Genomic DNA, 14699 nt, shown 5'->3' on the forward strand with positions numbered 1-14699 from the left:
GTATCTAAAGGCCTGTTCTTCCATATGTTCCTGCCTGGGAATTAAGATCACAGTTAGAGGCTCTCTTGATTGTCTTGCTGACCAAAGAAAGAGGTAAATGAGAAAGCCTTTTCTGTGCCAGCCCCATGGTTATAGAACAGTCTCTCCAGGAAAGTGTGGCTGGCTCTCTCACTCTTGGTCTTTATTCATGATGGTATTTGAGTAGTTCTTTTACCTAGTGGCAGCTTTAAAATTGTTTTTAACTGTGCATGTTGTGTATCAGCTATCTTTCTATAGGAGCTCAAGACAGCTGTGTTTAAGCTGTCTTGAGCTCCTATAGAAAGGCAGCTAATAATTTAAGTACACAAATAGAAACAAGGAAATAATAATATCTGACAATCACCTAACAATAAATTACCAACCCCCTAAAATCATGACAGGAGACCAAAGACTCTGGTATGAAAAATAAATGGACACATAATAGAACAGATGGCCAGTTTTAAGTATTTGGGGGGTGGTACTACAAGCCTTTGGTTCAAGGAAGGCACATCACGATTATGTAGCAGATGTTGGACAAAAACCTGCCCATAGGATAATCAAATTTCTACATACTAAGGATGGTCATTTTTTTCCAGCAACTCTTAAATTATTTCAGGCCAAAACACTGGCACAGATTTTATATGGGACTGTGTTAGGGACATCTCCAGGCTTCCTACCTATGGAATGAATGCAATCAAATGTTTGAAAGATATCCTTCAGCTACCCCATTTTGTTTTGAATGCTAATATATGTCTGGAAACAGGCATGGTCAAAGTGGAGGCCAGGGTGTATCTTACCTAATTAAATATTTTGTTAAAGTTAAATCTAAATCCCTGTGATTTAACTCCCCTTACTCTTAATGATAGCTATCAATCAACTTGGCTAAGGCAGTTAAAAATAAGCTGAGGAGTTTGGGTTTTTCTAGATATCAAGTGGTAGACAATCTAGAGGGATCATCAGCTTTTTTGTCCACTGACAGTTCCAGATGTGGTGTTTCACCAGCCACTTATTTCTCTCCTCTGGAGATACTAAGTCACAGGAGAGCATTTACACTATCTAGAAATCAAGCTCTCCCTTCAGCAATTCTAGAATAGCAATATAAAAGTCTTGATGGAAAATAGATTATGTCCTTGTAGTACATGCGAGATTGAAAAATACAGAATATGTTTTATTTCTCTGCCCTTACAATCAAGAAGCACATATTAAGTTTGTCTCTCCTATAATTAGTAGGTACCCTGGCCACCCAGAATCAGTGTATACCAGAATGCTGCTAACTGATGAAAATCCACTGGTTTTAGTGAGTAGTGTGAAGTTTCTTGTGGCTGCTTAAAGAATTCAGCAGATAAACAAGGTTTAAGAAATATTAAAAATATAATTTTAAATATTTAAAATTTTATTGTTTTAAATACTAAAATTATTAATAGGGTTTTTTTAAAAAAATTGGAGCATATGAACCTGTTTTATTCTGTCCTGGTCTGTAGGAATGTCACACAACTCAGGGTTGAGGATCTCGCACCAGTCTGTCTCTCTCTTGTCTGACAGTGGTTTCTTTATTTTACAGTGGTCGTTTTATTTTATACATTCTTCTATACACAATCATTTACTAGGAGCACGCAGAGGAAGGAGACAGATGTTTACCTTAGCTTTTACCCCAAATGTGTATTCCAGGAATGAGGTGAAAGGGCAGAACATTTCGAGGCCCTCAGCATTCTTGTATAGGGCAAAGTACATAAAGGCTTAAGGCTGCCTTCTAAGTCTATAGATGAAGTCGGATCAAGGTTGGTGTGCCAGACCGTTGACTTTTCCTTCACTGGTCAAGGACCATTTTTAATAAAAAGATTGAAAGTTGACTGACCCTGCTAATTAGGTTGTGATGTGAAGCATCAGACTGAAAAGGGGAGATTGTGTTGTGTTGATGAGAAGCTGTATTGGAAAAATTCCCTTTTAGAAAAGCTTTCTGTCAAATTAGTAATCGGCTGGGCAGTCAAGTGTTACTAGTACTTTTTGCATGCCTGGTATACTTGTTGAGGAGCTCATCTGATTTCATGTCTAAAGATCTTATTCTAATATCAAACAAAACTCTCAAGTGCTGCTGAAGTTGGCATTTTGCATTCCAAAATGGGATGTGGCCACTGAGTTGGCAAATGTCCAGAAAGAATTTGTGAGGCTACAGGATTAAATGCTGGGAACCTCCTCTGCTGCTAAACCCTAACTGGCTCTAATGTTCTTTTGATGCTTCTGCCTCAAATGTCTATCCATGCTCAGTATACTTGGATTTTGGAAGGCTGCTGTTGTTGAAATTAGATGGGTTAGGAACCCAAGCTCTGAGAGCACCAGTTGTAGCTGTTCAAAAATACTTTCCACTGTTTAACCAGTTATAGAGTTCTGTCAGTATGTTTCCAGAAAATCCATCGTCCTCCATGAGTTCCCTTAATAAGGAGGTTGGGTCTCCACCTTGCTCTGCAAACAGTGTTATTCTCATCACTGAGTCTAATACATAACAGTGCAATAAATACAATATAATAAACAATGCAAGAAAAAATTCACACCTGGGTTCAAGCTACCACTTTGTAATGGAAGTTCACAGGATGACCTCGGGACAGTCACTCTCTCAACCTCCCCCACCCTCTTAGGGTTGTTATGAAGATAAAATGGAGAAGGGAAGAACGATGTTGTAAACTGTTTTGGATTGCCACTGAGAACAAGCCAAATATAAATATTGAAATTAATAATAAAATATTCCATTTATAAGCATGCCCTCCTGAATAATTCTGGTTTTCACACTCCAACAATTCCTGATGTACTAAACAAAGCATTACTACTTATCTAGGTGCCAACTGTGCTCACCAGCTTAATAGCAAGATCTCATACATTTCTACAGGTGAAGACTTTGTATCCAGGGATAAATTGCAGAATTGGGATATGAGTATCATTAATACAAGCAATAAAAGTAAGAGCCCCGTGGCGCAGAGTGGTAAAGCTGCAGCACTGCAGTCCAAACTCTCTGCTCATTACCTGAGTTCGATCCTGGTGGAAGCTGGGTTCAGGTAGCTGGCTCACTTAGCCTTCCATCCTTCCAAGGTCAGTAAAATGAGTATCCAGCTTGCTGGGGGGAAAGTCTGGGGAAGGCAATGGCAAACCACCCCATAAAGTCTGCCGTGAAAACGTCGTGATGCAACGTCACCCCAGAGTTGGAAACGACTGGTGCTTGCACAGGGGACCACCTTTACCTTTTTAAAATAAAAGCAGACTCAGCCCCCTTCTACGTCTAAAAAATGTATTGTTTATTAAGGTATCGATTTCTAGTCAAAACTGCACAATTAATACCCACAGTTTTAGGCAGGCATTGCAGAATACTAATAGATACGTATTATTAATAAAATTAAATTTAAAAGTTTTTACTCTGTTGCAGAGCTATTTCTTAGAAAAGGGGGAAAGTGTATCTGGAGAACTGAGGAGTATTGATCTCGCTCATAAATTCCACTTATTCCTCCAATTTTTCTGGCTAGCCAAGATTCAATATCAGAACTGAGCTTAGAAATGACAAAATGACTGGGATAGGGACTGCATGTGGGAAGGGTTCTGCCCTCCTCATCTATGACCATGCTAGGGGGCAGATCCATGCTAAACAGCACATAGTTTCATCATTGTTGCATCTAGTTTGTCCCTCAGACAAGCTCTTCAAGGAAAGTTAGGGTCAAATTCTCTTGGAGAAAACCCAGTTAACTAATGAATGGAAATTGGCACTCCCCCAGAAAATTGTTTATAATTAAGTAAAAATGTCTAGAATTACAATTTTATTATTTAGTAGATTAGTGCTACAGAGTCTAATTATCCTATTTAAACATGACTGGGTCCCTGCAGACTTCTAAATAGTTAACTAATAATAATTATTTTTTTGCTCTCAGAAAGCCCCAAAGGATCTTCTGAAATCAGATTTCTCTAGTCCATATGGAAAATGAAAAACAAGAGCACAAGCAGTTTAGTGGGAAGAAATTACAAGACTGAAGTTTATGTAACAACACTGAGTATCTTAAAACACATTTTCAATACATTACTCTATTTTGTGACTCTGTTTATATTAATAATTTCGCTAGTGTTTTTACTGTGCTAATAGCACAAACTTATTCTTCAGCTATTGCTGTCTGACTGGGATTTAATCACAAAATCCATTTGTACCATCACTACTTGGCATTCCAACAATAATGGTGTTGCCAACCCCCAGGTGAGAGCTGGTGATTACCTACAATTACAACTGATCTCCCAATGACAGAGATCAGTTCCCCTGGAAAAAATGGTGCTTTGGATTCTATGGCATTATACCCTGTTGAGGCTGCTTCCCTCCCCAAACCTCACCCTCCCAAAGCTCCATATCAGAATCTCCAGGAATTTCTCAGCCTGGACTTGGCAACCTTAAGGGGAACTGATCTGTATAGTTGAGAGTTTCACTGTGATTCCTAGAGCTCTGTCACCACTGCTGCTGTGTGTGGGGGAGCAGATGGGAAGCTGGAAGAGTGCTGGAGAGGGTGGACAGAAAGAGCAAGTGTGATTGGTGGGGAGGAAGAAAAAAAGTGTGATGGAGCAGCGAAGCAGGGAGAGAGAGGAAGTGACAGTGATGGAGAAGAGAAAGACTAAGGAAAGGGTGGCAGGGGGGAGAAAGTGTGAGAAGGGGAAGAAGCAAAAGTAGGGTGATTGGGATAGATGCTTCTGCAAGTTTTTTGTGCGTCCCCACTTATGAGGCAGGGAAAGGGGAGAGAGTATGGAGGTTGCCAGGAGGATGGAAAGAAAAAAATAGTGTGAGGAGGAGGATAAGGGGAAACACAGATGGAACCCTACAAGACCTTGAGGGTTCTCTACCATGAAAAGGCCTGGCCCACAATTTTCCTAAGTAGAGGCTGCAGGAGATGGGGAAGGGCAAGGTTAAGACAGTATAAAAGTATATTGACTGTTAGGTGGGACGGAGAGAGGGTTGCTAATTCCAGGTTAGGAAATTCCAATAAATTTGGGGGGGGGGGTTAGAGCCTGGAGAGGGTGGGACTGAGGAGGGGAGGGATCCCAGAAGGGAATAATGCTATAGACGCCACCCTTCAAAGCAGCAATCCAGGAGCCTCCAGGAGAGGACTGGAGATCACTGGAAATTATAACTGATCTCCAGATGCCAGAGATCGGTTCCCCAGGAAAAAATGGCTGCTTTGGAGAGTAGTAGCTAGAGTTTCAAAGTAGGGTCTGGGAGATCCAGGTTTAAACCACCATCTGCCATGGAAGCTCACTAGGTAATATCGTGCAAGTCACAGTTTCAGCCTATCCTACTTCACAGAGTTATTGTGAGGACAGAAAACAGGAGAGGAGAATGATGTAAGTTGCTTTGGTCCCTGCTGTGGTATAAATCAAGGGTGGTCAACGGTAGCTCTCTAGATGGTTTTTACCTACAACTCCCATCAGCCCCAGGCACTGGCCATGATGGCTGGGGCTGATGGGAGTTGTAGGCATAAAAACATCTGGAGAGCTACTGTTGGCCACCCCTGGTATAAATGAAGTAAATAAACAATATAGTTGAAGATGAGAAGATGATAAAAGGTAGGTTGGTGAATGGCTCAGGAGAGAAAGAAAAGGCAAAGCATATAGGAATTGCCAGGAGGAGAGAAAAGGGAAATAATGTAAAGGAGGGGGATACAGGAGAAATTGATGTGCCCAACAACAAATCCTTCAGTGTTCCCTACCATGTAAACAAGCTGGGCCCAGCAGCCAGCAAACTACAAATGGACCAGTTTTCCAGGCAGACACTACTGGTAAGGAGAAGCTGAAGACAGGAGCAGATAAAGGGAGTTTGGCTTTGGATGGGAAGAAGAGAAGGGACAGGATAATGAGAGAGGTGGCTGCAGCGGGGGTGGGGGGGCTTTATTGGAAGGGAAAGAAGAACTAGTGAGGGAGGGGGAAATTAAATTGTCCTCTCCAGCAAATCCTTACAGGTTCCCACTTGCATCTACACAATTTCTTTGCAGGTTAACACTCTAGAATAAACATAGAAGACTGGTGAAGAAAAATTTCTTTGTAAAGACCATATAAATTCTTCTCTGCAAGGTTTGTTCTTCTAATAATTCTAGTTTTAATTATACTTTTCACTCAACTTAAAGGTAGGCTAATGAATCTAATTTCCAAACTCTTATTGGATCTCTTTTTAATGACTAACAACATTACATTGCCTTCTTTTAAATATTCTAATAGAAGCTGTTTTTAATGAGAAGTGTATTTTGATTCTCTCAGCAAGCTTGGTCCACCACTCGTTCTGAATGTCTCGAAGCTTGCACTGGAGGTTGCTACATACAGCGCGAAAGGTTGCTTTTTTCCTAGGACAGGAGGGCTGAGCTCTGTAGGGGTCTTCCGTACGAGGTTGTGTAGATCAGCATAGAACTTGTTCTTTTCTGCAGGATCTGCTTGAAGGGTTGGGGCATACACACTGAAGAGTGTTGCATGCTGCTTGTTTTGAAGTGGGAGGCGCATGGACATGATGCGATCTGAGTGACCTGTTGGCAGGTTTTCGAGTTTGGAGGCAATGGAGTTCCTGACCATGAAGCCAACGCCAGAAAGGCGGCTCTACAGCACCAACCCTAAATCAGACTTTTCCCTGCAGCCACTGTGGCCGGACCTGCCTGTCCCGCATTGGTCTTGTCAGCCACCAGCGAGCCTGCAGCAGACGTGGACTATTGCACCCTTCTTAAATCTTCGTTCGTTCGCGAAGCCAAGCCGAGAGTATTTTGATTAAAACAACAACCTATTGCAGCATTTATGGCAATGTACACTTTGTACACTTAAGACATAATGAACTATTTTATAGTTATATTGTGGAAACTGTGACATAAATTAAACTAATTAATGATGATTTACAGCTTTGGAAATCCTACTTTCAGAAGGTGCCACCTAGCAGGAACAGGCTTGCCTTTTTTCTGCTTGGCTTCTTTTCCCTGCCACCACTCATGCGGCTTGCAGGAGAGAAATAATGTAAACATTTTAAAAAACTGTTATGCAACAGCATGACATCAGTTCCAGGTGCCTTCTCCAAAAGTGGTGTCCACCATGTGTTCCTTGACAAAACCTGGAGAAAAAGTAGCGCTAGGAATATTTAGCTCTATGATAAAACCTAGAAGTATTCTATGTCATTTTGCGTTGTTTTCCTGGGAATGACACAGCATTGTAAAGAGTACTGACTTCGAAAAAAAAAAAATAAAACCCCCCGCTGCTCCGTAGGCAAGGATGGCCGCTGGCGGGAAACATAGCTGCCTTACTTCTATTGGTGATTAGCATTCATGAAGAAAAGAGTGGTTACAAGGAGAATTAACACAGGGATTTTTTTTTCAGCTACAGATCGTGATTTATGAACTACAAGAAAAGCAGAGCTTTATACCAGACTTCCAAGAACCGATGTAATAAGATCATCAAGACAGGTATACCTCAGCCTCGGTGGTTCCTTTGAAGGGCACTGAAAACGACGGGTTCTTTTTTTAACAGCTTCGTATTTAACCCACAAAACGCATATCTTTCTACGCCGCACTTAAAACAGAAGTCTACAGACTTTCTATTTGCTAAAATAAAAGAGACGAACAAAACCTTCTCTCTCTAACACGCACTCCTCGAATAAGACGAACATGGAGTAGGCATCCTCAAGACCAACACCGGCAGTCTTCGACCGTTCTGGCAACACGCGGTCGCCTTGCCTTCTCCTATTTATAAGTAGCGCTGTATACTGATTGGCTAATGGTAGAGGGACACAAGCCCCTCCTTTTTCTTGACGCCCCGCCGCCATGTCTCAGTGAAAGCGGGGGCGGCGAGAGAAGGGGAGAGGAGTGGTTGCATGTTATGTTGTGGGTGGCTGGAGTCGCTTCCGTGACGCTGTGCATGGCTTTGAGGAAAGGGTGGTTTGTTGGGGGGGCCAAAGGCTAGAGGCGCGGTGTAGGTGCTTCCTTTGTTATTCGGTTTAATGGCGGACGCGGTGGCTGTGAGCGGGGATGAGAGAGTGCAAGAGCCGCCTCATCGGGCGGAACATAGCAGCAGCAGTCTTAGCGGCAGCGGCCTCTCGGGTGAGGAAAGCAGAGCTGCAGCCTCCGAAGCGGAGGACTCTACACAAAATGGCGGCCGCTATGAGAAAATCCGAAGCGATGAGGAGCCGCTACTAGGGGCTGCTGTAGAGGACCGGAGCTCCCCTGGTCGCGGCCTCCACAAGATTGTCGTCTCTGCGGTCCACGAGCAGCTACAACAGCAGCAGCTGAACGATGGGCTAGGAGTCTCGCTCCAGAAAGCCTCTGAAGACCTGCCGCCTAAGAGGAACTTTCAGATCCCCAGGAAAAGCAAAGAAAAGAAAGGTTGTTCGCTCGTATTATTTCTCTTCCGCCTTCCCTCTCTTCCCCCCCCTTCCTTTTCGGACTCCACAAAGTACCGCCTCACACAACTGCATGCAAAACCGTGTCGGGTGCAGAGGAAACGGCGGCGCTGTTTTGGCCAGATGATTCATACGGCGTAAGGCTAGTGGAAATCAAGACCGACTTGGCTGACACGGCTGCGTTAGAAGTGGGATTGGATGCGATCTGGGGGGAGCGAGAGTTGGTTTAACGCCCCTCTCTCCCGTCAGGCGTTCGAGCTCGCTCGCACAGAAAATGGTTGTCTGTGGAGCGGGGTGGAGAACATAGTTCGCTTCCCTCCCTTTAAGCAATAAAGAGTATCCTGCCGCAGGGTAGGCTAGTTCATATCTGTAATGCTTCTGAAGGATGGCTTCTTCGTTACTGTTGAAAATCATTTGAATCGCCTTCACGATTTAGGAGGGAAATGGATCCCAGCACCATGTGTCTTCATTGGAAGTTCTGGTTTCCCTAGCTGATTTTAGTTCCCTTTCTAGTAGCTTTTGAATTTTTCAATAATTCACTCCCTTTTTGTTTGCCTTAAGTAAATGTTCTGTGAGGTTTTTTCTTTCTTTCCCAAATTGACCTAACTCTGAACATCAGAAAAAAGACAAGGGTCACCTACGCTCAGGTGACTGGTCCCGCTATACTTTCATGGTTTTCATCTTTCAAGAAGACTTAAAATTTCTACTGTATTAAAATCATTTTGTTCAGTAAGGGAGAAAGTAAGATGTTGCTTTTAAAAGTCATCTTGGCACTTTGTGAAGTTGCCAGTAATTTACATTTCATGTATTATGATAGATGAACCAAGTCTTCAGTAGATGAAGTCTTAAGATTATCAGTTGGTGAGGGCAAAAAAAGTCATAGTAGGATCTCTTGGCTTCATCCCAAAATCACTTGGTTTAAGGAATATTATGTAGATTTAGACCAGCCCATCTGATACTCTTACATGTGTGCTCAGAACTTGCTTCCTTGATAATCTTAAAACCTTTATAATCTTAAAACCTAACTCAAACTGGTCCAATAACTTGTTTGGATGGGTGTTCCCCACAGGATGTACAGTAATACTTGGACCACAGTAGAAGATAACTAGCAATATAACATTAGTTGTTGCTTGACAAAACAAAGTAACTCATTCTTTAAGTTACATCAGAACTTGCCTGTTTTATAAACATACAAGTCCAGTTACAGTTCTTAAGCTACTCAAGAATTTTTGTACAGATCACTGTTATATTATTGAAACCTTGATATAGTTCATTCTCATCTTCCTGACAGCAGGACTTATAATAAAGGTGTTGGTGTCTTTCAATTTATAGTAAGTTTCATCTTTCTTGGTATAGCTGCTGAATACCTCCAGAATACTTCAAGAGGTACTTCTGATTACGTAACTCTATAAGATGGCAGAAGGAGTTATGTGGTCCAACTACTTTAGCTTTTTGAAGTGATTCAGAAGAAGATTCCTGTATGAACATGGTAAAAGGCACTTCTTGTGGAAACTTAAACTTCTTGAAAAATAACAGTGCCCTCCCTTGCAGAATGCTTCAGATGAAAATCCTGCTTCCATAGCTGTATCTATGTTAAGGAAAGCTAATCAGTTCATAAATACTTTAAATATCCTTGTTTTGAGTTCTTGTTACATTTATATCTGCCCCTTTTATCAAACAAATCAGGGCTTCTAGGTAATCTGATGAATGGAATTCTATCCATCTGCTAATTTTCAGGAGTATCACAGTTGGCTTAGTCTGTCCTAAGATTGTTCAGTTTATTCCAGTTGTTCCCTCTCATTTCTGTAAGTAGGAATGCTATAAAACTTGCAATTATCTGCAGGCATCCTTATTTAAGAGAAGATTTTTAACATGCTAATATAATTTGGAAGATAGGACTGATGTTATAGGCAAATTATGTCTCTTTTAGATTTTGGTTTCATCTATACAGTGATACATTCTAGTCAACAGGAAATGAAACACAGTATTGTGACAGCTACACTGTCCAGAGAATTTTAGAAAATCTTTGACTTTAAAAGCGCAATGAAGGCGCAATAATTGCTTTCACCCCAGAGATTATATGTGGTGAGTTGCTACTCCTTGGAGACATTTCTTTTGAAATTCTAGTAAGTGATAGGGAACAAGAGAACAGACTTTGTATTGAATGTAAGGATTTTTTTAAAAAGTTTGTTCAGATACATTGAGCTAGTTAACAAGTCAATAAAACTATCAAGAGGGGTAGTACTACATGGCATTCCCCCCCCCCCCCCGAAATTCTATCTCAAGTTTTCAAGTTTTTTGGTCAAACCTTGGGGGAGATCTTTTGAAACTCACTATCCAATTTATTCCCCCTCTCCATTAAAAAAAAAATCTTGTGATGTCAGTGTTGTTTACTTTAACGAAGCATACTTTTAACTGCCAGAATTAATAATATATATGAAGGATATTCTGTCACAACTTGTTTGATCTTTTTTGTGAATACCATTGTTTTCTATGGAAAACAGTAAGCTTGAACAATTTTGTGATGTGAATAAAACTGGAATTGTAAATTAGATGTTTCAGATAGACAGCTGAATACTATTATGAAATCCATAATGATTTTTTATTTTTTTGCCATTGTTGCACTAGACTTTTGGCAACCCCATAGGGTTTTCAAGGCAAGAGATGTTCAGAAGTAGTTTGCCATTGCCTGGCGCTCTGTCGTGACTCTGGTATTCCTTAGTGGTCTCCCATCTGAATACAGACAGTGGCCATCCCTGCTTAGAGCTGACGAGATTGAGCTAGCTTGGGCTATTCAAGTCAGGAACCCATAATGATTGGTCTGTGTCATATTCACTTGCCATTCTGTGTTTTGGGAATACTCTAGTGTTCTCTGGCATGTGTACATTTTCCTGATCAATATATGAAGCTGCCTTATACTGAACCAGACCCTTGGTTCATCAAAGTCAGTATGGTCTACTCAGACTGGCAGCAGCTCTCCAGGGTCTCAAGCTGAGGTTTTTCACACCTATTTGCCTGGACCCTTTTTTGGAGATGCCAGGGATTGAACCTGGGCCCTTCTGCTTCCCAAGCAGATGCTCTACCACTGAGCCACTGTCCCTCTTCCTTTCTATCTAGTATCTAGTTTCTGATTCATATTTTGTACATGATCTGCACTTGCCCTGCATTTAGTGAGCAAACACCTATAAATTTAGTTTTTAACTATCTATAGACTTTGCAGTTAAACATTATTACTTTTCTATTGGAACAGAATACAAGTCAGTTTAACTGAAGACTGGAAAATTGACCAAATTTTGTTGCAAAGCCGTGTTTTTGCTCTGCCAGGTTTTTAGCATGTTCATTTACCATGCTTAAAATTAAAGTTCCACAGTTAATGCTGGCTTTTGTCAAGCCATTGAAACATGTAAATTATATCTTCATTATGTACTTCAGCAAGGGGCATTATGTACTTCTAATGGCTGTATCTTATTTTTTGTGCTTGAGCTACATTTTCTGTAATGAAGCAAAATACAGTGTACACAAAAAGTGCATTGTTGAAGTGTATGATTGCTATATTGTGAAGCAGTTAGCTTAACATTTTTAGTACTTTGTATATTCTTTTGGCAAAGACGAAGAACCTGCAGCATTTAACATAGTTTACCCCGTATATATCACCTGGATTAAAGGAAACAAAACATGGTTGCCATAGAGTGTTATCACATTATCAAACTCAGAAGCATGGAAGGTATTTCTACTTGAACACATACATAACAATCCTGGTTTGTGTTGTGCAAAAATGATAACATGACAGTTGCATGAAAGACTTAAATTGGTGTTGAAATGCAAACTTTGATATGGTTGTGTAGGTAGTATGAGTTGCACGTTTTCCTTTTCAGGTACCTGGTACTCTCCTTTGTTTATTTCTGTGCTTCCTTCAAAATATACATGAATCTGCCTTATACTGAATCAAACCCTTTGTCCATCAAGGTCACTATTGTCTACTCAAACTGGCAGCAGCTCTCCAGGGTCTCAGGCAGAAGCCTTTCACATCATCTACTAACTTATTTGTTTATTTTATTCCACTTTTAGCTTGGTCATTTTAACTGGAGATGCTGGGGAAATGTACCTGCTACCTTCTGCATACTAAGCAGATGCTGTACCACTGAGCTACACCCCCTAGAAAACATAGTTTTCCATATCCTGTCTGCCCTGGGAAATGGCTCTCCTCCAAGTTGAATTGTGAATTGAAAAGAATATGGAAGTTAGGTTTTTCCTTTGCACTGGGTTTGCAGAAGGCTGAAGCTTTGTGAGAGTGGCATTTCTTCTGCAGAAATCCTGCTGAAATAAAGTAAGATGCACTCCCCCACCCAGGGTCCTGGTAAATGTAGAAGGCTTGGTTGAGGCTCAGGAGTGTACTTCAGCTCCTGTTTGGTTTGGGAAAAAGCGGATTCTTTGCATTTGGATTCCAGATTCTTTGCATTTGGAAAGAGAAGCCATTTCTTGCCGCCTTTGTAGTAGTGCAAAAGATGGAACTAGACCATTCCTCCGCCTTTCAGGTCCTAGGGGTGGGGATGGGTCCTGTTTCATTTAAGATAGGGTTTCCATAGAAAAAAATGTAATGGTGCTTTGGTATTGTGTAAAAATGCTGTCTGATATGAAACCAGACCTACCCAATTAGTCTACTAGCATATGCACACAACTTGAAAGAAGGCCACTCAAGACCATGTGGCTAGGTAGCATGCCAAACCAAACTTTTTTGACCCTTTGTACCAAAGAAGAAAAAAGCAGTGCTTAAAGAATGATGTAGAGACTGTATCTGTGCATGCAGCAGAGTGAGATGGTAAGAATAGGCATACCACTTCAGACTGCAGAGGAAGGGCTGTACTTCTGAGTGCCCCTTCACATAAAACAAGCTTGCTGCAAAAGAAAGCTGGCATAATCAAAAAAGTTTTTACCCTGTACTCTTCCTTTTTTGCTGCTGTTTTACAGAGATGAGCACTTTAAATGTGATCCTTCACCTTCATTTTGTAATGATGCACTTCACTTGGTTTTCTCTTTTTGTTGTATGGATGGATGTAGGTCAGTTGTAGGCACATGACAGGTAACATTGAAAACCCAAAAAACAGATTGTAACAAATCAAGTGTTCCCAAGATGATGCTTACTCTTCTAGTTAACATGCCCTGATGAGAACTTTAATACAGAGGAGAAACAGATAAGCTACAGCAAGCAGTTGGCTTTGAAATAGCTTGTATTTGCCAGTGTGTTGTGCAACTTTATATTTCTTTCTTGTTAAAGGGACAGTATGAACTGCCTTACAGTTATTTACAATATATCCTAGTCATCTGTAACATTGTATAGAAGGTGACAAGTAAATAAAATGCCAAGCAAAATTTAAACCAGGGGACAAAGTACTCTTAACTAATGTGAGAGAGAGCTATTGGTATACTTTCAGACCTGTTTTTTTTAGAGAGAGGAGGAAGACTTGCATATACTGAGTTTATTATGTACACTTGAAATATGACTTAGATTAAGCCTCAATAAAATTAGGTTATATAGTGGCCGATGTTCCCTCAAAGCTGTGGAATATTGTGAGCAAAAATTCTACTTTGTGAGCTAGTGGTATTCGACTTGAAGTTACTGCATAAATTAGTTTGCTCTGGGGCCATTTTCCCTAAGACAAAATAATGTGAGCTGGAGGCTAAAAAGCTATGAGCTGGCTCACACTAACTCAGCTTAGATAGTGGCATCATCTTTTGTGGTTTATATTGATGTCAGAAGTGTTTCCTTTTGATAGCTGTGATCAATACACATTGCATTGGTGTCAATAACATTTATTAAAGTAGGTTACAAAACCATATAGATAGCAGTATTGTACTTTCCAGGAAAGTTGTATATAATGCTGACAAAAATTGTTTATTTTTAAATTTTACTTTCAATCCACCTTTCTCACTGAGACTCAAAAAGATTTACACAGTGTGAGTCAATACAGCCTTAAGCAAAGCAAAATTAAGTGCATTGCATTAAACAAACCTGTTCCTGTTTTACAAGCGCAGTGGACAAAATTTATTTTTTGGGGGGGGGGGGGGGGCTCTGTGGCTCTGCTAGAGCATCTGCTTGGCATACAGAAGGTCCCATGTTCTGCTAAAAGGATAGGGTGATATGGAAGGACCTCCACCTGAAACACTGGAGAGCTGCTGCTAATTTTACAAAGCAATACAGACCTTGATGCACCAGTGTTCTGAGTCATTGCAAAGCTGCTTTGTAATTCCTGTACTTATGTCCTACCTTTCATTTTGGCTCAAGTTTGAATCCTTCCTTCAGTTTTAC

At 40.9% G+C, this 14699-nt stretch overlaps 1 protein-coding gene across 4 annotated transcripts in view; it reads left to right on the forward strand.

Annotated features, from left to right (window-relative positions):
- The first annotated feature begins 7803 nt into the window (after window positions 1-7803).
- The window catches only part of TASOR (transcription activation suppressor), an 82218-nt gene continuing 75322 nt past the window's right edge, over window positions 7804-14699 (forward strand). For 3 of the 4 annotated variants that reach the window (XM_060239744.1, XM_060239745.1, XM_060239743.1), the window contains exon 1: window positions 7810-8375. In XM_060239744.1, coding sequence (XP_060095727.1) covers window positions 7994-8375 — 382 coding nt within the window. In that variant the 5' untranslated portion in view covers window positions 7810-7993. Of the gene's footprint in view, window positions 8376-14699 lie in introns of all 4 variants that reach the window. The other variant, XM_060239742.1, reaches the window with a different exon arrangement.

The sequence above is a fragment of the Heteronotia binoei genome, chromosome 5 (assembly GCF_032191835.1).
Source record: "Heteronotia binoei isolate CCM8104 ecotype False Entrance Well chromosome 5, APGP_CSIRO_Hbin_v1, whole genome shotgun sequence".
NCBI classification, from domain to species: Eukaryota; Metazoa; Chordata; class Lepidosauria; order Squamata; family Gekkonidae; genus Heteronotia; species Heteronotia binoei.